General features: G+C 39.8%; 1 protein-coding gene across 7 annotated transcripts in view; it reads right to left on the bottom strand.

The window, feature by feature from the left end:
- The window catches only part of FMN2 (formin 2), a 305,517-nt gene that overhangs the window by 113,261 nt on the left and 168,554 nt on the right, over positions 1–23,702 (bottom strand). For all 7 annotated transcript variants that reach the window (XR_014827783.1, XM_021081836.2, XM_084996812.1 and 4 more), the window contains 2 exons: positions 20,767–20,854; positions 8,032–8,093 (listed from right to left, as the gene is read on the bottom strand). Coding sequence is in view for 6 of the 7 variants with exons in the window: in XM_021081836.2 (XP_020937495.2) it covers positions 8,032–8,093; positions 20,767–20,854 (150 nt within the window). In the remaining variant the exon portion in view is untranslated. The remainder of the gene's footprint in view (positions 1–8,031; positions 8,094–20,766; positions 20,855–23,702) is intronic.

Genomic DNA, 23,702 nt, shown 5'->3' with positions numbered 1-23,702 from the left:
AACTGGTGAATGTGAACCAGATGATCTGCTCTTCATGTGCCCATGAGCTGGGGGGCTCCAGGTAAAGGGGGTGGTGGTGCAGTCGGCGGGCCTGTTTCACTGCATGCAGCTCATTTCAGACAGCACGTTCACTCATCTATCCCTCACATTCAGGAACTTCTACTGCAGTTGGACTGGGTTGGTAGGCTGCCCCCATTGGATGATGAATGAAAGCTTCAGCTACAATCCCAGTCCCCTTGGGATTAGTAACATACGGGCACTCTTTCTGCTATGCCCTGTGTGGTCTGAGTAAGAGAGGAGCATAAGGCCAGGAAAAGTATCTTCATGTCATGCAGAAATGAAGCTGTGGCCTATTTTAATCTGGCTATGATCCATCTGTCAAATGGGCTGGACCCCTGACAAGGCACAGCATGATATACATTCACATAGCAGCTACCTCATGTTTATCTGTCATGGGTAACATACGGCTATTAACTAAAACACAGGGAAAAACTTTTGCATTGTGCACTAAAAAAATAAATTACAACTGGTTCCATAGTTTGGGGTTAACTGCAGTTATGTATCATCAACCGAGAAGAGAAAGCTCAAGTATCTGGTCAGCCCACTGGACATTCAAAGGGCTCAAGGTCATCTGGAAAAAGGAAAGACTCCCTCTGTCAGCTCCAAGTGCTCTTGAGGCACCGGCTTCTGAAATTACATCAGTGAGAATTAAATAAACATATCTAGTTTTGCCCTAAGTGTCACTAACTGAATTTAAAATATTATTTGAAAATTACACAAAAATCTGATGAACTATTTCTGGGATAAGGATTAAACTTTTTTTCATGTAGTTATCAGTTCTGAAACTTTGAAAAAATATTTCCGAAATTATATTTAAGAAAGCAACATTAGGAGATCCTGTTGTGGCTCAGTGGGTTATGAACCTGACTAGCATCCATGAGGATGCAGGCCTTGCTCAGTGGGTTAAGGATCTGGTGTTGCCATGAGCTGTGGTGAAGGTTGCAGATGCAGCTTGGATCCCACGTTGCTGTGGCTGTGGTATATATAGGCAGGCAGCCAGAGTTCCAATTGACCCCTAGCCTGGGAACTTCTATATGCTGTGGGTGTGGCCCTAAAAAGACCAAAAAAAGAAAAAGAAAAAAAAGAATATACATGCAAAAGAAAGCAACATTAGTTTCTACACTGATCTTTCAAAAAAGTTCAGCATCTGAAACAGTGATATCCACAATTTTCATCTCTTTCATTGACAAAACCATACCAAGAGCAAAAACAACACAATTCTCAGATCATTATTTAATTAAATAATTTGTAATTATTATGATTATTTCATGTTCTGCTAAACACAGAATATGAAAATCCTACTGATAAGGAATTTACAGTTTAAGTTGGAAGACAAGACATGCACAATAATAAAAATATAAAGCAAGAAGAGGTACGTGCCCAAAGAAAGGAAGACAGAAAGCACAACTAGATCCCAAGGATGTTCTATCTATAAAGGAAACCAGCAAAACTTGACTGGGATCTGAGGATTAGATAACAGTAATAGATCAATGTCAGCTTCATGATGTTGCTGGTTGTATTACACTGAAGTGTGTCCTATGTTGTAGGAAATACACACTAGTGTTCAGGGAGGATCAGGATCAAGTGTAATGCCAACAATTTATTTATAAATGATGCAGCAAAAGAATAGTTCTTCATGCTACACCTGTATTGCATCTCTGAGACTATTTCAGAGATAAAATACAAACTTTAAAATGATGATTGTGGAGTTCCCGTCGTGGCGCAGTGGTTAACGAATCCGACTAGGAACCATGAGGTTGCGGGTTCGGTCCCTGCCCTTGCTCAGTGGGTTAACGATCTGGCGTTGCCGTGAGCTGTGGTGTAGGTTGCAGACGCGGCTCGGATCCCACGTTGCTGTGGCTCTGGTGTAGGCCGGTGGCTACAGCTCCAATTCGACCCCTAGCCTGGGAACCTCCATATGCCGCGGGAGCGGCCCAAAAAAAGACAAAAAAAAAAAAAAATAAAATGATGATTGTAAATAAAGTGGTATCGTTCTAAATTTGATGAAATTTTTAAAAAGTATCTCCTATTAATTTATGGTCCCTATAAACACAGAGGTATTTATTCTGCTTCATTTGGCAAAATCTTCAGACCCTCAAGGAAAGGCCTAGTTTTAATTTACATGGGACATACAAATTTTAAAATATTCTGTTCTAGTTCTGTGAAGAATGTCTTTGGTAATTTGATAGGGATTGCACTGAATCTGTAGATTGCCTTGGGTGGTACAGTCATTTTGACAACATTGATTCTTTCAATCCAAGAGCATGGTATGTCTTTCCATCTGTTTGTGTCATATTTGATTTTTTTCATCAACATTTTACAGTTTTCAGAGTATAGGTCTTTTGTCTCTTTTGGTAGAATTATTCCTAGGTATTTTATTTTTTTGATGTGATTATAAATGGGATGGTTTCTCTGATTTCTCTTTCTGAGCTTTCATTATTAGTATATAGAAATGCAATTGATTTCTGTGTATTAATTTTGTATCCTGAAACTTTGCCAAATTCATTGATGAGTTCTAACAATTTTATGGTGCTGTCTTTAGGGTTTTCTAAGTTGTAGCATCATGTCATCTGCAAACAGTGGGAGTTTTCCTTCTTCTTTTACAATTTGGATTATTTTTATTTCCTTTTCTTCTCTGATTGCTGTGACTAGGACTTCCAAAACTATGCTGAATAATAGCAGTAAAAGTGAATAGCCAAATCAATGTTGAAAAAGAAAAACAAAAATGGAGGAATCAAGTTTCTGGACTTTAGACAATACTATAAAACTACAGTCATCAAAACAATATGGTATTGGCACAAAAACAGAAATATAGACCAATAGGACAGGATAGAAAATACCTATGGTCAACTAATCTATGACAAAGGAGGACAGAACATACAGTGGAAGAAAGATAGTCTCTTCAATAAATGGTGCTGAGAAAATTGGAAAGCTACATGTAAAAGAATGAAAGTGGAACACTAACACCATATACAGAAATAAACTTTAGGATTAAAGACCTAAATATAAGTCCAGATACTATAGAACTCCTAGAAGAAAACATAGGCAGAACAGTCTTTGATATAAATCACAGTAACATCTTATCTTGTTTGACCCACCTCCTAGAATAATGATAATAAAGACAAAAATAAATGAATGGGACCAAATCAAACTCAAAAGCTTTCACACAGCAAAGAAAGCCATTATAGAAATAGAATGGGAGAAAATCTTTGCCAACAATGACACAGACAAGGGCCTAATCTCCAAAATATATAAACAACTCATGCAAATCAACAACAACAACAAAAACCCAATTAAAAAATGGGCAGAAGACCTAAATAGACATTTCTTCAAAAAAGACATATGGATGGTTTAACAGGCATATGAAAAAATGCTCAATATCACTAATTATTAGAGAAATGCATATCAAAACTACAATGAGATACCACCTCACACTGGTCAGAATGGCCATCATTAACAAGTCAATAAATAACAAATGCTAGAGAGGGTGTAGAGAAAAAGGTACCTTCCTCCACTGTTGGTGGGAATGTAAATTAGTATGACCACTATGGATAACAGTACGAAGGTACCTCAGAAAACTAACTACAGAGCTCTCGTATGATCCAGCAATTCCACTTCTGGGCATATATCCAGACAAAACTTTCACTGAAAAATATACATGCACCCCTATGTTCATAGCAGCACTATTCACAATAGCTAAGACAAGGAAATGACCTAAATGTCCATTGACAGATGAATGGATTAAGAAGATGTGGTACATATATACAAGGGAATATTACTCAGTCATAAAAGAGACAAACTAATGCCATTTGCAGCAACATGGATGGAACTAAAGACTCTCACACTAAGTGAAGTAAGCCAGAAATAAAAGACAAACACCATATGTTATCACTTATTTGTGGAATCTAAAATATGGAACAGATGATCCTATCTAAAACAAACAAACAAACAAACCAGAAACAGATCATGGCCAAGGAGAGCAGACTTTGGCTTCCCAAGGGGGGATGGGGAGGGAGTGCGATGGATGGGCATTTTTTTTTTTTATTTGGACTGGATGGGCAATGGGACCCTACTGTACAGCACAGGAAAATGAGTGTGATTGGGTCACTTTGCTGTCTAATAGAACTTGATGAAACACTGTAAATCAACTATACTTTAATAATAAAAAATTTATATGGTACATAGCCTTTGTTACTTTCAATCCTACCAGCCTTGGAGATAGTCATTTGTAGTTTGACAATCTTAGCTATTTTCAATTCTATGCGCACATTTATTTTTATTAAAAAAAAAGCCTCATAGTATTGGTCTACAAAATTCTTTTTACGTTCATTTGATGCTGACAAAAAGTTGATGCTGTTGTTATGAATTATTAGAAACCTATTTAGGAATGAGGAAATTGAAGCTGAAGAGGCATCAATACCTCACTGGAGGCACACATATGTCAGAATGCGGTGCTGCAAAGTGCATGGGGTTCTTCTGACTTTTCACCCCAGTCCTCTCCACCACTCGTGTGTCTTAGCTCCTCCTGGAGGATGCTGTTCAGGTTGCCTGCAAGTCAGGAAATTCCATGCTTCGGAGCACAGTTCTAGAGGAGGGGCTGGGGGTCAAACCCAGCTCATATCTGAGAACCTCTCTGGTCAGTGTCCTCTTTTCTCACCAAAATACTTCCTCCCAAGTCAGAGGTAAGGTACTCGAAGGATTAAGTGAATTAATAACATGTAAGGCACTTAGATCAGTGCTTGGTGGACAGTAAATATTAAATTATTACTATTTCTAAAAGTCAGATACCACGATTTTTAAATGCTCATACATAGCTCTTTGAGGAACTTAGATAGGTGGAATGAAGGGACTGACAAGTGCATTTTTCACTAGTCGGGAATATGTATTTCCATTTTCTCTTAATTTAGGGGGAGTTCCTTGCTTTGTTAGAGGCACACTCATCCCCTAACTGGGGAAGCCTACAACCACTACTGTTGTCTATTACTCAGAAAGTCACAGATAATTGCCTTAGCATTTATTCCTAAAAAACTGAAGAGTCTTCTCTGTCAACAGGTCCCCGGTAGTCTCTCTTCAATGACCCAGAATTATAAAACCATGTACAAAAATTTTTTAACTCTCATTTACCTTCTTCAAAGTTTTAAACATTAGGCTTATCATCACTTTTTGTATAGAGCAGGTTACAGGAAGTGATGATGGGGCTGCCACACCTACTAGAAAGAGCCATTCATCATTTTGCACATGCAATCCTCTTAAGTTATGCCAAAGAAGCAATAAAAAGAGCGCAAATAGATGTTCAATATAAATCCTTACTCACAATGGGAATCAATCAGTCTGAATTGGAAAAAAGTATTTGAAAACTGTATAATAGAAAGTCCAAAAGAGGTCTTAAAACCAAGCCTATTTGCAGATTCCACTCATTAATTCATATATGTATTCACTTAACATTTACTGAATAGTTCCTGTGCCCAATACTACTTAAATCTAAATGTTAGGGGCATTTCCATGGATAAAAAAATATTTCAGCCTTCTTTGGACTTGTATTTTAATGGACATTAATAGAAATCAGCATGACTTCCACTTATATATAAGGTGTATACAATTAACTACTATTCATAATGGATGCTTTAAGTTCCTCTACTGAAGATGGGCATCAAAATAACCTAGCCCATCACTACCTAATTCTAGTATTACTGTGCACCACTCCTACCAAAAAGTGATTGTTTTCCTAACACAATAAAAGTCTGAACCATCAAATTTAACCACATCAATATAAAGAAAACCACAAATGTAACAGTGCCAGATAATACTTGTTCTGCTTTCTTTCTTTCCTCTTCTTCTTCTTCTTCTTTTTTTCAGAGTCACACCCATGGCATATGGAGGTTCCCAGGCTAGCAGATGAATCAGAGCTGTATCTACCTGCTACACCACAGCCACAGCAATGCCAGATCTGAGTCACGTCTGCAACCTACACCCCAGCTCACGGCAATGCTGGATCCTTAACCCACTGAACAAGGCCAGGGATCAAACCTGCGTCCTCATGGATACCAGTTGGGTTTGTTATCACTGAACCACAATGAGAACTCCATGGTGGAGTTCTTTTATGGAGTATGATGGTGAGAAATTCTGGGTAGCTACCTAGTTTGTCCAGAGTCAGAAATCTTTCTGCACATGGATATACCAGCTTAAAATAAAATGTTCATGTGTCTTCCTATAATATACACACCACATATTTTATGTATATACATAAACACATACATAAGTTCATGGAATAAATGCACAAGATTGTTAGTTATATGTACACCAACATCTACATCACTATGACCTGTTGAAGAAATTACTCTCCCTGCTATTTCCTCGTTTCTTCCATATGGCACTTCTGATTGAGAGAGGGTTGGCATGGAAGTCTCAAGGGAAATAAAAACTCTCTGCACTTCCAAATGCTTCAGTTTTTTTCAGTTTCCCAGCATGTAGTGACCATTACATAATAAAGCATTCATGCCATCCTTCTCGGCCCTGGTTAATGAATTACATGCCTGTGCTCAAGTGCAGGTCAAGCACCAATGCTACGCTCACTTATGGATTGTGGGTGATGCACCCCAGGAATATACTTGCTCACAAATGTCTCAGCCTCACCAGGAAGCCATACAGACATATATTCTAAAAGTACCAAGTCCAAGAATGGACAAACAATGTCCTTAAGGGAGTGGTCAAGGAAGACAGTCTGGATCCTGTCCACCATGTGTGCTTCCCAGAGCCACGAGTTACCTGATTTGACACAAAAGCCAAGGACCAACTAAGACCAGGTGCCAAAGAGCACAGAGGTTTAAAAACCAGGCAAATCACAGATAAAAACCAAAATGAAAAGAAAACAACAGGGACACACGGAGTCTTTCTCCTAGGTAGAGTCAATAACACTGAAAAGAGAATCACCTTCTTACTTTGCTGAGTCAATGCCATTTAACACGCTGCCTTAGCTAAAGCCATTTCTTACAGCACCACCCAGACTGCACTTCCCAAGACCACCATGCTCTGGTCATTCTCCTCTGGTACCTCACTCCTTTTCCTGCCAACTTCTTAAGAAAAAGTGCTACTAAAAGAGAGTCATGATGTCCTGCCACTCAGTGAAGTAAACTCTGACAGCTTAGAGAAACAGAGTCAGAACGAATTGAATCCCAGGCACAGCATAGGACTGTGTGGCCTTGAGCAGGTATTTGGACCCTCCTGCCTAAGTTTCCTCATCTGTAAAATGAGGTGACAAGAGTAGCTACCTATAGTTTTCATGTGAAGATTAAATGAATGAATCACACAATGCTCCTCTCAAATTAACCTCTGCATAAGTATTAATTATATTTCAGAAGAGGGAATCTGAGAGGCCTCACATACATCACGTTTTGAATCATAATTTTTTTTGGTTATGCCCACAACATGAGGAAATTCCTGGGCCAGGGATAGAACCTGGGCCACAGCAGCAAACTGAGCCACTATAGTGTCAATGCTGAGCCATAAGGAAACTCCTTGAATCACAATTTTTTTTTTTTTTTTTTTGTCTTTTTTTTTTTTGTTGTTGTTGTTGTTGTTATTTCTTGGGCCGCTCCCGCGGCATATGGAGGTTCCCAGGCTAGGGGTTGAATCGGAGCTGTAGCCACCGGCCTACGCCAGAACCACAGCAACGCGGGATCCGAGCCGCGTCTGCAACCTACACCACAGCTCACGGCAACGCCAGATCCTTAACCCACTGAGCAAGGGCAGGGATCGAACCCGCAACCTCATGGTTCCTAGTCGGATTGAATCACAATTTTTAAAAAATGATACCAAATATTTATTCAGTACATCCCTAGAAAGTGTATGTAAGTAAATTCAGCGCACCTGTGTCAAATTTCCTCAGAGGGCATTACAGCAACGAGCCTAGATGCACAATGAATAAATCCTGTGTATGGATTACATACTCACACATAAAATTCTGTTACTCACATTCTCATAGAGAGCTTGAAGGGTCTCCAGGTCAACAACAGAATTGTCCAGGTTCACGACAGCTATGCAAAAAATACAAAAGAAAGAATATAAATTGCCATAAGCCAGATGTGAAAAGATGTTTGACCACCTCAAACAGTGGTTGCCGTCCATAGGGTGGTGTTCACGGCCCAGCAGGTGGAGGGTGTTGGGGCTCTGCCTTCAGTGCACCTCCCCACCCCACCACAAAGGCCAAGCCTGAGCATTTTGTGGGGGCAGGTGTCAAGTATCAAAGCTTTCACGAGCTCCACAAATACACCATCCCATGAATAGGGCCCAAAGGGCAGAGAGAAACTATGAGTCTGTCTCTTGCATGACTCATCTGAATGAATTTGAAAAATCTGCTTAATGACAGAAAAATAGGCAAATCACTTGCGTTACTGCTATACCTGTCAATTTATCTAAAGACATTTGACAAAAAAAAGTTTCACTAAACTGGTAGACTTAATATGGAAACCACAGATGCATCTCCTGTCATAACTTTTTAAATTGTTTATAATCACAGGCCAAAACTTTGATTATTGTATATAGATTAGCACAGAAACATCCTTAAAAATCTGTCCTTAATATACAAACTGCCCTGCTTATATAGGGAAAAAGAGGAATGAGTAACCAAAAACTTGAAATATGTTATTAAATCCATTTTTTGGCATAGGAAACATTTCGAATTTTGAAGTTGGTGTGTTTTCTTACTTAGTTTAGGCATAGGTTAACCAAAAGCATTCTATCATACTATGTACAAATTAGCTAGAAATGAAGTGAATTTACCACTGACCAAATCTGTGCCAAGTAGTCAGTGAAGCTGTTGTGGGATTAAAGATTTCTGAGAAAATCAGAGTGAATAATCAAAAATTTGTTAAACTTCTTGGGAGTTCCCACTGCAGCTCAGTGGTAACAAACCCAATTAGTATCCATGAGGATGTGGGTTTGATCCCTGGCCCTGCTTAGTAAGAATCTGGTGTTGCTGTGGCTGTGGGGTAGGCTGGCAGCTGCAGCTCCGATTGAGGACTAGCCAGGGAACTTCCATATGCTGCCTTTGTGGCTCAGCAGTTAATGAACCCGACTAGGATCCATGAGGATGAAGGGTTCAATCCCTGGCCTCGCTCAGTGGGTTAAGGATCCGGTGTTGCCATGAGCTGTGGTGTAGGTCGAAGGTGCAGCTCAGATCCTATGTTGCTGCGGCTGTAGCGTAGGGCAGCAGCTACAGCTCCGATTCGAGCCCTAGCTTGGGAACCTCCATATGCTGTGGGTTCGGACCTAAAACAGCAAAAAAAAAAAAAAAAAAAAAAAAAAAAGAGAGAGTAACTTTTTGATAACTGAGGCATTTTATAATGTCTTTTTTTTCTCAAAAGCTTGAAGCACATGACACATTTTCTAGCTGACTTTGGCAAAATCCTAAGAATTCAAAGACTTAACCTAAATAAAATAATGTTAGCTAATTCAGATTCTTAAAGTTAGTGAGTCATGCTTTCTCTCCCTTTTTTTTTTTTTCTTTTTGGTTCTCTCCCTCTTTTTAAACGTAACAGAATATGAAAAGTTTATTGATATGGCTTTCAAATTCCACAGTGCAACTAACCATTAGGAAACTACCATTTGTGGGGTTTGGATGTAGTGTTAAGTATAATATCCACTATTATCTGAAAAGGCAATTAAAATACTCTTTTCAGATACATATTATACATTTCAAACAAAACAACGTATAACAGAATGAGTGCTGAAGCAAGACATGAGATTACAGCTGTCTCTTTCTAACTCAGATGTAAAGAAATTTTCAAAAATGTACAGTTTCAGAGTTCCCTGCATTAAGGATTCAGTGTTGTCACTACTGTGACTTGGGTCACTGCTGTGGTTCCATCCCTGGCCTGAGGAATTTCTGCAGGTCGTGCATGTAGACCAAAAAAAAAAAAAAAAAAAAAAAAAAAAAAAAAAAAAAAAAAAAGTAAACAATTCTGAAGGTCTGGCTCAATTCTGAAATTCCCTTCACAACAATTCATAGGGACTTCGCATTGTTGATAATGATGGAGAGGCTCCTTCTAAATTCTACCATTTTCTCTAAGGAGGCTGCTGTTACAGCGGCTTTAGTAGGGCAAAATCATGCCTTTAAAACTTATCACAGAAATGATAAAGTTCATACAGGCAAGTGAGAATGGTTATTAAAACTAAGCTTTTTTGTACTATTTGATTTCTTAATTATGTGTATGTGATAATTTAACATTTAAAAGCAACTTTTTATTCATTAAAATCATTTCAGAGAAATCCTAATGTATGAAACTCCTTCTATTATGTTATTTTGTTGATCCCTCATTCCTCTGGCCAATGAAACATCAAACTAATCATCATATACACAAATATATACATCAAAAGAGAAAACAGAAAACCTTCATTAACTGAACATATGACCAAATGTGACTTAACACACACAAAAACCAATATTTACATCTTGCACATATTAACTACATGTTAAGAAAACTGCACAATTATTCCAAGGGCATTGTGATAAACATCATGCATTTCTTAGATTTTTCATATATTTAAATATTTTGGAAAAGCATTCATGAGATACAAGTTGTTAATCAAACTATCTGTAATACAATGAAAGGAGTTACCATAACATGTCACGTTTTGGTGTGTAAACTCTGATCTTTTCAGTCATAAGTTCACAACTGAGGGTTTTTTTAAATCAATTAATAGTTTATTAAGTGGGATTAGGAAATAAATTTATATTATGACATTGCTTTTTGTTGTGACTTTAATATAGAGTCAACACTCATAGATATTTCATATACCTTGAAACTAACAACGAAGTCTGAGGTATTTTGCTGAATAAAATGCTACCGGATTCTAGACTCCCTGACAATAAACTGGCATTCAAATGGCTTTGTACTAAGGGAAACAGACTCATGCAGTGATAGCCAGCATGATGGGGCCTCTTGAGCTAGATTTAAGGATATTCTAAACCAGAGGACCTGCAACCCCTAGCACAGACTAGGGTAAATCCTCTCTGAAAGGCACTTTCATCCTGGAGTTTAAATTATTATAAACTCTGGGAGTGGGATTTTTCAGAGGTGGCACACTGGTTTCACTCTTCAAAAAACTGTGATAACATGCAGGATAGTTTAGAGTTTACTAGGCATATTCACAACTGTATTCCAGCAGCTCAGGCCTTCATTGTAACACACACGCACAACACACACACACGGTAAACCCAACCTCTGTGCCGTTTGTATGTGACACGGAAACTCTACACATGCCACTGTGGGAAATAACCTATATTCACCACTGAGTCTGAGCATGACATGGATATGGTGACGAGACCAGGATTAGACTTTTGGCACCTACAATCCAGACTTCCACACTAATTACTCTAACAGAGCACTTTAAAAGAGTTACAAAGGAAACTCAACTCTAACCTTTCCTAGAGTTCTGACAGAGAAGAAAGAGAAAATGATTCCTGCAGTTTTTTACAATCTTATATAAGCCTTATTTTTGAGATATCAATGCTACTGTAGGAAAAGCAAAATCTTAGACAAGCAGTGGGTCTCAATGAGAAGAGCAGGACAGTTAGTGAGGAGGGCTGAGGGCAAGTCCGGTCCTATTAACAAGCTGTATGGTGTTGAGAGAGATACAACCACTAAAAAGAATTTAGTCTATTCTTGCCTAGGATGATCCTTGGAGACTGGACACATTATAGGCCACTTCCACATCCAAACCAATGATGTCGATGCTCCTGTGGATTTCTCAGTGGAGCCCTATCCCAATAGAAGTCTGTTTTCTCGTGGAGGCCATGAGTGATTCACTCATGGATACCATGGTTCCAGATGACACACAGGTAGAACAGGGCTTCAGGCACTGAAAGGCACACCCCTGTTTCTGCAGATTTTTAAGGTGGCCATGGTTTAGAAACCTATGCGCAGGGTTTCAAAGTGACCCAAGCAATCACTTCACAATGTAATAGGATAAGCTCTGCATGACCACTGCCATCCACGCTGTGTTTCTGTGAACTAAGCCGGCAGATTTCTAATGAACTCTCGCTGGTTTCACCAAAGACAGATTTAGGTGGACCCCTTTTCTCATAAAGTTCTCATTACCAACTCAACCCAGGCAATTATGTGACTGAAGCAAAGGACCATCTGCCAGCGTTAGAAATGCCACGTATTTTTTTGGCGCCAGCTTCAGCATCCTGTTCTGTGACTACTATGCCCAGGGCTTCAGCTGGTGAAAGTCTCCTACCATCAAAGCAGTTAATAAAAATACAAACTGTTATTGGGAGTTCCCATCGTGGCACAGTGGAAACAAATCCGACTAGTAACTATGAGGTTGTGGCTTCGATCCTGGCCTCGCTCAGTGGGTTAAGGATCCAGCATTGCCATGAGCCGTGGTGTAGGTCACAGACGCAGTGGGTCTCAATGAGAAGAGCTGTGGCTGTGGTGTAGGCTGGCAATTGTAGTTCCGATTTGACCCTTAGCCAGGGAACCTCCATATGCTCCAGGTGCGGCCCTAAAAAGAAAAATTAAAAAAATTAAAATAACTGTTACTGAGTTACTCTTCAATTGACAAGGCATACCAACCAAGCTCGTGCTATTTATGAATTATTCCACACGTTATTATAAGTTGATCAAACAGAATCCACATTCATAAAGTGTTAAGGTAGAAAACCAGTTAAATGTTTTCATCATTTATAAATCATTTATTGTTAATAGGTAAACCGGCATACCACTGGGTAATTTAACTTTTTTATTTTTAAAAATTTTTTTTTAATTTCCCCAATACATTATTCTTTTTCTACTGCACAGCATGGTGACTCAGTTACACATATATGTATACATTCTTTTTTCTCACATTATCATGTTCCATCATAATTGACTAGACATAGCTTCCAGTGCCACACAGCAGGATCTCATTGCTAATCCATTCCAAAGGCAATAGCCTGCATCTTTTAACCCCAAGCTCCCAGTCCATCGCACCCCTCCCCCTTGGCAACCACAAGTCTATTCTCCAACTCCATGATTTTCTTTTCTGTGGTATTTGTCTTTCCCTTCCTGACTTACTTCACTCAGTATGAGAATCTCTAGTTTCATCCATGTTGCTGCAAATGAACATTCCTTAACATAATCAAAGCCATTTACAACAAACGCACAGAAAATATAATACTCAATGGAGAAAAGCTGAAAGCCTTCCCACTAAAATCTGGAACAAGACAAGGATGCCCACTCTCACCAGTGTTACTCAACGTGGTACTGGAAGTCCCAGCTCCAACAATCAGACAAACAAAAGAAATAGAAGGCATCCAAATAGGAAGAGAAGAGGTAAAACTGTCACTGTATGCAGATGACCTGATACTATATATAGAAAACCCTATGGACTCAACCCAAAAAGTACTTGAACTGATTAACAAATTCAGCAAAGTAGCAGGATATAAGATTAATATTCAGAAATCAGTTACACTTCTGTATACTAACAATTAGAAAAGGAATACAAAAATACAATACCTTTTAAAATTGCTCTCCAAAAAATCAAATACCTGGGAATACATCTGACCAAGGAGATGAAAGACTTACATGCTGAGAAATAAAACATTAAACAAGGAAATTATGTCATCTGCATAGAGTGACAGTTTTACCTCTTCTCTTCCTATTTGGATGCCTTCTATTTCTTTTGTTTGTCTGATTGTTGGAGCTGGGACTTCCAGTACCACGTTGAGTAACACTGGTGAGAGTGGGCATCCTTGTCTTGTTCCAGATTTTAGTGGGAAGGCTTTCAGCTTTTCTCCATTGAGTATTGTATTTGCTGTGGGTTTGTCATAAATGGCCTTTGTTATGTTAAGGAATGTTCTCTCTATACCCACTTTGGTAAGAGTTTTCATCATGAATGGATGTTGGACTTTGTCAAATGCTTTCTCTGCATCTGTGGAGATGATCATGTGGTTTTTGACTTTTCTTTTGTTAGTGTGGTGTATGCCATTGATTGATTTGCGTATGTTGAACCATCCGAGTGCACCTGGGAGGAATCTCACCTGGTTGTGGTGTATGATCTTTTGTATATGTTGTTGGATTCAGTTGGCTAAAATTTTGTCGAGAATTTTTGTGTCTATATTCATCAAAGATATTGGCCTCTAGTTTTCTTTTTTGGTGGTATCTTGGTCTGATTTTGAAATTAAGGTGATGGTGGTGTCATAGAATGTCTTTAGGAGTGTTCCTTCTTCTTCAACCTTTTGAAAAAGGTTAAGGAGGATGGGCACGAGATCCTCTTTGTACGTTTGGTAGAATTAACCTGTGGAGCCATCTGGTCTTGGGCTTTTATTTGTAGGGAGTGTTTTTATGACATACTCAATTTCATTTCTGGCAATTGGTCTGTTGATCTATTTCTTCTTGATTCAGTTTTGGCAGGCTGTAAGTCTCTAGAAAGTTGTCCATTTCTTCTAGGTTGTTAAATTTGTTAGCATACAATTGTTCATGGTATTCTCTCATGGTTTTTTTTTTGTATTTCAGTAGTATCTGTTGTGACCTCTCCTTTTTCATTTCTTATTTTGTTTATTTGAGTTTTTCCTCTCCTCTTGTTGGTGAGTCTGGCCAGAGGTTTGCCAATTTTGTTTCCCTTTTCAAAGAACCAGCTCTTGGTTTATTGATTTTTTTCTATTGTTTTTTAATCTCTATTTTATTGATTTCCTCTCTGACCATTATGATTTCCTTTCTTCTGATGACTCTACGTTTTGTTTGTTCTTCTTTATCTATTTCATTTAGGCGGTGGGTTAAGTTGTCGATTTGAGATTTTTTCTTCTTTTTTGAGGAAGGCCTGTATTGCTGTGAATTTCCCTCTGAGCACTGCTTCTGCAGCATCCCATAGATTTTGTGCGGTTGTGTCTTCATTATCATTTGTCTTGAGGTATTTTTTAATTTCCTTCTTGATTTCCTCATTGACCCATGGGGTTTTTAGTAGCATGTTGCTTAGTCTCCATGTAGTGTGTTTTTTCTCATTTCTCTTCCTGTGGTTGATTTCTAGTTTCATGCCATTGTGGTCAGCGAAGATACTTGAAATAATGTCTATACTCTTGAATCTGTTGAGGTTAGCTTTGTGCCCCAGTACGTGATCAATTCTTGAGAATGTTCCTTGTGCACTTGAGAAGAATGTATATTCTGATTTTTTTGGATGTAATGTCCTGCAAATGTCAATTAAGTCTAACTTTTCTATTGTGTCCTTTAGGCTGTCTGTTGCCTTACTGATTTTCTGTCTGGAGGATCTGTCCCTTGAAGTGAGTGGGGTGTTAAAGTCTCCTGCCGTGATTGTATTCCCATCCATTTATCTTTTTAAATGTCTGTTAGTATTTGTCGTAGGTATCTGGGTGCTCCTACGTTAGGGGCACATATATTGATGATTGTAATATCCTCTTCTTGAATGGATCCTTTAACCATTAAATAGTGTCTTTCTTTGTCTTTCTTCATGGCCTTTGTTTTAAAGTCTATTTCGTCTGACATGAGTATTGCAACTCCTGCTTTCCTGCCTTGTCCATTGACATGAAATATCTTTTCCCATCCCCTCACTTTCAATCTGTATGTGTCCTTTGCCCTAAGGTGAGTTTCTTGTAGACAGCAGATTGAAGGTTTTTGCTTTCTTATCTAATTCTGCCACCCTGTGTCTTTTGATTGGAGCATTCAGTCCATTGACATTTAAGGTGATTATTGATAGATATGTACTTATTGCCATTTTAAACCTCGTTTTCCAGTTGATTCTTTGTTTCTCTTTCCTTCTTCTTCTCTTCTTCTTCTTCTTTTTTTTTTTTTTTGGTTGGATGGTTCCCATTTGTTTTATGCTTGAGTACTTTTCAGTTTTTGTGAATGTAATGTTCGGTTTTGATTTGTGTTGCCCTGTTTTTTAAGTGTGTTAACCCCGTCTTATATCTGCTTGCTTTAGCCTGATAGTCATATAGGCTCCAACACATCATTAAAATAAAAAAAGAATTATATTTTCTTACTTTCCTTCCCCACATTCTGTGATTTTGATGTCTTTTTTTAACATCTTCCTGTTTAGATCTGCTGCTGGCCTCTTTAAGTGACTGCTTCCCAATTGTGGTTTCTGCCATTCTAATTCTTCCTACTTTTTTTTTTTTTTTCATTTAGAGAAGCCCTTTCAGTATTTCTTTTAGCTTTTGTTTGCTGGGGAAATTCTTAATTTCCCCTTCTATTTTGAATGATATTCTTGCTGGATAGAGTATTCTGGGTTGCACATTTTTCCCTTTCAGCACTTTAAATATATCTTGCTACTCCCTTCTGGCCTGTAGTGTTGCTGTAGAGAAATCAGCTGATAGCCTTATGGGGGCTCCCTTATAATTAACGCTTTGCTTTTCTCTTGCTGCCTTTAGAATCCTCTTTACCTTTAACTTTTGCCATTTTTATTATAATATATCTTGGTATGGGCCTGTTTGGGTTCAACTTGTTTGGGGCCCTCTGTGCTTACTGTATCTTGATATCAGTATTACAAAGTTTTCAGCCGTAATTTCTTCAAATATATTTTCGGTCCCCTTTTGTCTTCTCCTTCTGGAAGTCCTATTATGCACAGATGGCCCACTTTATGTTATCCCATAGGTCCCTTATATGGTTTTCATGTTTTTTCGGTCTGCTGTCCTGATTGGGTGATTTCCATTATTCTATCTTCCACATCACTAGTTCGTTCCTCTGCATTACTCATTCTGCTCATTATTGCCTTTAGCTCAGTTTGCATCTCTGCAAATGAATGGTCTAGTTTTTCTTGGCTCCTTCTTATATTTCCTAGTGCCTTTCTATAGGAATCTGCATTACTGTTCATATCCTCTCTTAATTCCTTCAGTATTTTCACTAACTCTCTCCCTTTTGAACTCAATGACTGTCAGGCTGCAGAGGTCTGTTTCATTGTTGACTGCTTTAGGTGGATTCTTCTGTTCCTTTAACTGGGAATGCTTTCTGAGCTTCCTCATCTTGCTTGTGTTTTTCTTTTTCTGTGAGTTTGGGAAAGCCAAACTGTAGTCTGTGAGGCTACTTCTATGTAAGCGTACTCCTTTGTATTTTTGGAGGGGTTACTATTTATTTTTTGGTGTGGGAGTTTGAATATTTGCTGTCTCTCTCTTTGGTGTGAGCAGGCTGTTATCCCCAGGATGCTCAGTGTGTTTTCAGGGAGAAGGAGGCACTGGGTAGGGCCAGCAGTCAGTTGGGCTCTCTACGGAAGCAAGGACCTGCAGGAAGGTGGCACAGGCTACTCCTAGTTGCAGGGCCCTGGGAAGTGGTAGTGAGCTCTAGGCAGATCTGCAAAACGACCAGAGTGTTTGGCAGTAGCAACAGCAGGGTGCGTGAGCTCCCAGGGGAGCGAGAGCAACAACAGCTCGTGTTGGATGGCAGTGCCCTCCTCTGAGGTGACTGGAACTGTGGGGGGGGTGGTGCCTGTTAAGAGACCTCTAGTGGGAATGGCCATGACAGTCTCTAGAGTCAGTGATAACTGTGGTGGTTTGCCCCCGCCACCTGTAGCCTATGCTTGAAGCAACCCGTCTCACTTAGCCCACATAGGAGGTGCTGCACAGGCTGTTCCTAGTTGTGGGATCCTGGGAAGTGAGAGAGATCAGGCACTGCATTGCCCGCAGTGTTTGGCAGTGGCAGCAGCAGGGCGGGTGTGCCTCCCGGGGAGCAAAAGAACAGGTGGTGTTCCGTTGCAATGTCCTTCTCTGTGGTACCCTGTGAATTGGTTGGGGCTGCAAGTGATTTTTGTTCAGGTACCTCCAGTGGCAGTGGACCATGCCCACCTCTGGAATCAGGGATAACTGCAGTGGTTTACCTTTGCTGCCTTAGATCACGCAAGAAGCACCCTGTCCCACTTAGTCCACGCAGGAGGTGCTGCATGCTCCTAGTTGTAGGGTCTTTGGAAAGGACAGTGACCAAGTGTCTGGCTGCCGCCCAGAGCATTTGGCAGTGGCAGCTGCAGGGAGGGTGTGTTCCCAGGGGAGTGAGAGCACAGCTTATGGTGCTTGGTAGCAGTGCCCTTTTTTTCTTCTTTGCCAACCCCTGAGGTGACTGGGGTCACAGGTGGAGCTCACTCACAGACCCCCAGTGGTGGCAAGCCACGCCTCCCTCTGGCCTCTGAGACAACCACCGTGGTCTGTCCCTACCATCTGTAGATCATGCAAGAGGCCCCACATTGCACCTAGCTCCCTGATGCCCTTAGCCCACACAAAGAAATGCCTGGCCACTGGTAGCCTGCACAAGAAGTGCCCAGTCTCCCCTAAATGAGCAAGAGGCTTCTTGCTGCTTGTAGGCTACGTCAGAGCCACCGTGCCCTCTGAGTGCCTGTGGGAATGCTCATGCTCTAGTGCAGGGAGTGTTCTACGGTGGTCCACCCCTCCTCTTCCCTCGTCCCCAGCAATGGCCCCTTGCCTCTCCTGCGGGTCCAGACCTTCTCCCAGGTTCCCTCTGCCCTGGTATTCCTCTCCCTAGCCCTTGGCATACCGTTCCCCTGCCTGTAGCTCACTGCTCCTTAGCTCCTCAGGCTGTCCCCACACAGCCAGCCCCAATCCTCTTCCTGGGACTGACCTCCAGAGCCTAAGTCTCAGCTTCCAGCCCCTGCCCAAGCATCTCAGGCTGTGGTGTCCAGGCCGGTGGTACAGATGATCTGTGTGTGTGGCTCTCACTCTGCTTTGCTGTTCTCAGTCCAGCTGCTGTACTTTTTTTTTTTTTTTTTGTCTTTTTGCCATTTCTTGGGCCGCTCCCACAGCACATGGAGGTTCCCAGGCTAGGGGTCGAATTGGACCCATAGCCACTGGCCTACGCCAGAGCCACAGCAATGCAGGATCCAAGCCCCATCTGCAACCTACACCACAGCTCACGGCAACGCCGGACACTTAACCCACTGAGCAAGGCCAGGGATGGAACCTGCAACCTCAGGGTTCCTAGTCAGATTCGTTAACCACTGCGCCATGACGGGAACTCCAGCTGCTGCACTTTTATCAGAGACTGTGAGGTCCCTCCTACTCCTCTCATCTTTGCCTCATTTAGGTGCCTTCCCAGAATGTGGGTTTTTCTCCTTCACTGCTCCCTCTCAGGAATGCTAGTCCCGTCCTGATTCCTTTTCTCTCTCTCTCTTTTGTTCTACCCAGTTATGTTAAGAGTTTCTTGCCCTTTTTGGAGGGCTGCATTGCCAGCATTCCTTTGGGGTTCTGTGCCAGTCATTTTTACAAGTACCTGTGTTTTTTTGATATGTTTGTGGGAGAAGGTGAGCCCGACCTCTTACTCCACTGCCATCTTGCTCCCCCACCACCCAATTTAATGTTTTAAATCCACTCTAAGGCTCTGAACAGCTTAAGGGACATTTTGAGTACAAATTTAAGTCCTCTATTTATCTTCAGTTAATATCTTTCAGCGAAAAAATGTGATAGACAACATGGTATAGGGATGCCTTTCAACAGTGAAGTATTAAAATACTGACATGAAAGACATTTTAAAAATGTAAAAAATGACCCCAATTCCAACAGAAAATACTTTATAAGCTTGGTTAAAGACACAAATTAAAACACCATTGTAAAAGAAATAACAAAAGGTCATGATATTGCTATTTCATGGATCTGGATCACCAAAAATAATATAAGTTGGTGAGAATAATTTGAAACTATCTTTGATGGTTATTAGAAAAAAGTACCCATATATGTAGAAAAGTCTGGGGGGTTACACTATGATCATCCCAAAGAACTGAATGAAGAGGGACCAGTTGTCCACCCTAAAAAGTTATACGTAATAAAAGTGCTTTAGTGACTCTTTCCACATCTCACAGTATCTCAGAATAGGAGGATGAAGAGAATACCCCATCACCCATTCAGTGCTTTAAAGACATCTGCGACAAGTGGTCACTTAGCCTCTCGAACAGTCTTGTGTTTTCATGGCATCTCTAATCATAAGGACATTCTCTCTTTTTTCCCTTTCTTAAGGCCGCACCTGCGGCATATGGAAGTTCCCAGGCTAGGGGTCAAATTGGAGTTACAGCTGCCTGCCTACACCACAGCCATGCAGGATCCAAGCTGTGTCTATGACCTACACCACAACTCAAGGCAATGTTAGATCCTTAGCCCACTGAGCAAGGCCAGGGATCAAACCGGCATCCTAATGGATACCAGTCCAGTTCGTAACCCGTTCAGCCAGAACGGGAACTCCCAATAAGGACATTCTTAAAACAACAACGAAACAAACAAGTTTCCTGGTCTTAGCTGGTCTATTAGAAAATTTTAGGTTTACTTCCTCTTCTTTATGTTAGCTCACCAAACATCTGAGATTCACCCCTCAGCATGTTTCCTCTCCTGTGGACCATGCGCTCCAGGTACTGTCAGTGGCTGAGGCACAGCCCACATCTGGCTCTCACCAGTCTTCATCATTTTTTGAAAATGGCACAGAGAAGTCTAAACAGGTACAGAGCACAGTAGGACCAGTATTTCTTATGAATTAAAAAATTAAATGTTTACTAATGCAGAGTAAACATGTCACACGAGAATTACATTATTTGCAAGACAAAGAAATAATGCAAGAGCCAAATTAGTCATACCCTTCCAGAAACAATCATGGTAGAAAGTCTGGGTATACTTACAGGAAACATACTAATCTCAATACACACAGAAAGTAAGTGTGAAATAATTTCACCACCAAGCATCACATCTTTCAGCCCTAGTATTCAAAGGCTGTAATTTTTTTTACTTACCATGCTGTATATCTTTCATATCTAAATGAAGGCTAGACATCAATATTCCAACTGCTTGTGATCTTTTGTTGCTTAGTAACTTGACAACCTGCTCAAGAAACGAAAAGGGAGAATGTTATTCGAACTCGGTGATAGGCTTAAGAGCATATTATTTTTTACCCTAAGTGAAGAACAAATAACTTAAAATCATTAAAGGATCAGGACTGATGTGAAAGAGCTTTTGGGTTTTGCATCTCACATCTTCAAAGCACAGCATCTTTGCCTGGTCTTCACCAAGACCCTCAGCACCAAGCTATTTACTAGTCTTTCAAGAGCCTGATTTGCTACTATGAAAATATGTAATCATTTAGGAAATTAGTTTGTTCTCTGTAAAATAACAATTACACATCCAATCATTTGCAGCCTGGGATTTAAAAAGTATCCTTTTTTAAGTGCAGAACCCTGAAACACTGGTCAACAAGTAAATGGAAAAATAAAAGTACACAGAGACTCTGTTAGATCAGGTTAGTCTGGCCACAAAATAGGAAATGTGCTTTTATTCACAGATGTGGCTCAGATCCCATGTTGCTGTGGCGGGCAGCTGCAGCTCCAATTCGACCCCTAGCCTGGGAACTTCCATATGCTGCATGTACGGCCCTTAAAAAAAAAAGAGTCTCTCCAGATTTTGGTAACAATTATTTGTCTTTTGGTTTTCATTAGAACATTAAGGTTTTTGAAAGTTGAGGATTCTAATCCAAAAAATGTAATTAAAGCTACTAAAAATAATGAAGGAAACATTCCACTATTTTGTAGGAAAATAGCACAAATGTTTTGAGTAGAAAAGGAATTTCATGTATGTCAGGCTGATACTAGATTAAGCTTAATTAGGTAAATGGATTTCTTTACTAAAAGTAGACTGGTACAGGACTAGATTTGGTTCCTCTCTGCTAAGAGAACACGTTTACATAGAATGCTACTTTTGATAACAGACTGTGATGTTCCTTGCCTTTAAGTGATCAATATTTGTTTTTAAGTATTCACAGTGGCCTATGATTCTATTTGACCAAATGTTTTTGAAGCTGATATTTTTGATGAACTTCCTATCAAATTTTGATTAAAGGTCTTTCAATTTAAGCTAACTTCAGGATTTCAGAGGGTCCCTAAGGCATCTCAGAAAAAAAAATTTTAACTAGCATTGGTTGGTATTTAAATACACAGAATTGTCAAATGAGTGATAAGCCTCCTCAGGTTATACAATATGAATAAATGTTATTAATACAGATGTGATAGAAATTATATAAGGTTTCCGAAATTTGGATATGTCCTGGTGTAATGTTATAATTTTAGTTATTTTAAAATATTCTATGTCAAAGCAACTTGGATAAGTGTCTTTGTCAAGAAGAATTGTGACCAGATCTTTAACCTTGTGTTTTTGAAGTCTTTAATAGACAGTTAAGGTGATGCTTTGGGAAACTGCCACATTTTTAAGAAGAGGGACCTTTCTCAAAAACAGGTTTCTGGTAACTTTTAAGTCATACTGCTAAACTAAGTAAGATACTTTGAAAGTTTAATGGAAACTCTGATGTCATAGAACTGTTCTAAGAGGGATTAACTTATGTAAGACTAAGTAAACTGATGAATATGGTGATGATTTTTGGTTTTGCCTGAGATGTAACTGGCTTTTCATCTGTGTCTTTTCCAGATGTGGGGAAAATTTTCCCCTTGGGCTAGTTGTGACTTACAGCAGTTTGGTAGATTATGCCTTTGTGGGCAGAGTTGAAGCATTTGTCCTTTTTTCTACCTAATCTCTCCAGAGTTTGGAAACTCTTATGGTCTAAACAGCTTTTTCAGATAAATTAGGAAGTCCACCTTCTAATAGATGCAAAAAGCCTCAAGGTATTTTGGTGACCTCAAAAAGCGACAGTTCCTCAGCACAGCTTTCCTGCCCTGAGAGACCTTTTAAAATTTCAATCTGCGACTCCTTGTGAAAAAAAATTTCAGCACAGCAAAATTGAAAGGAACAAATTATGATCAATTAACTGGACTCATTTTGAAAACAAACTAATCTTACTTTGGCTGTATTTGATTTTAAAACGAGAGTATTTTTAGAGAGAAAGAGACTATTCCAGTGGGTATCAAATTCTGATTCTGTTAATTTGAGGTCTGCATATTCTCTTTAAGGCCCACCTTACAGACAGTTCCTTCATTAAGCTGGAGAAGGGTGAGCCAAACTACTTCTTTAATCTTGTTCAACAGAACAGTATCGGAATCTAGTACGGCTATGACACAGAAAGTTAATAGATAGGCATGAGAATTGAAACCAAGAGCCTCACTCCAATTACAAATTAGACAACGATAGAGCTAAGTCAGGTTCAATTTACTGTAGATAAAGAAGGAAAGAGAATTGTGCTATTTGCTCAAGATTCTAAGAAACATTCCCAGCCCAGGGTTGATGTGTTCCATCCCACAATAACCTTCATTGACCCAGTTCAGCAGGGAGTAAAACAGCATGGTTGTCACCCCTTTTCCCAAAAGATTGTGGATAGGACATTGACAGTGGGGAATTGTGGTAGGGGATAACACGTCTGACTCCATATTAGATCTGTTTCTTATAGTTTACCATTTGTATAGCTTATAGTATACATAATGGCCCATCTCAGGGAACCCTGCCCCCATGCTTGGTTGTTAAACTAAAATAACTTTGTTCAACTCACAGGGAATATCCTAATCCAGTCCTCATGTGAATGGCTGCAGAAAAGAAGAAATTAACACATGCTCTCTGAAACAAAGAGATACTTGCAACAATTTATGACATACTGCCTGTTTTACAAAATTGTTTTTTCTTACATTAACAAATGCTTGACTGAGCCTCTGATAACACAGGGTTCCATGAGATCCATGTCTGTAATCATGTAACTCTTGATATGGGACAAAGCAATAAGAGGGAATATTTTCCT

The sequence above is a fragment of the Sus scrofa genome, chromosome 14 (assembly GCF_054392235.1).
Source record: "Sus scrofa isolate SSC_HxYL_T2T_F1_AM1 chromosome 14, Sscrofa_HxYL_maternal_Yorkshire_Landrace_v2.0, whole genome shotgun sequence".
NCBI classification, from domain to species: Eukaryota; Metazoa; Chordata; class Mammalia; order Artiodactyla; family Suidae; genus Sus; species Sus scrofa.
The sequence above is the reverse complement of the archived record's forward strand: the minus strand, read 5'-3'. Positions and strand labels throughout refer to the sequence as shown.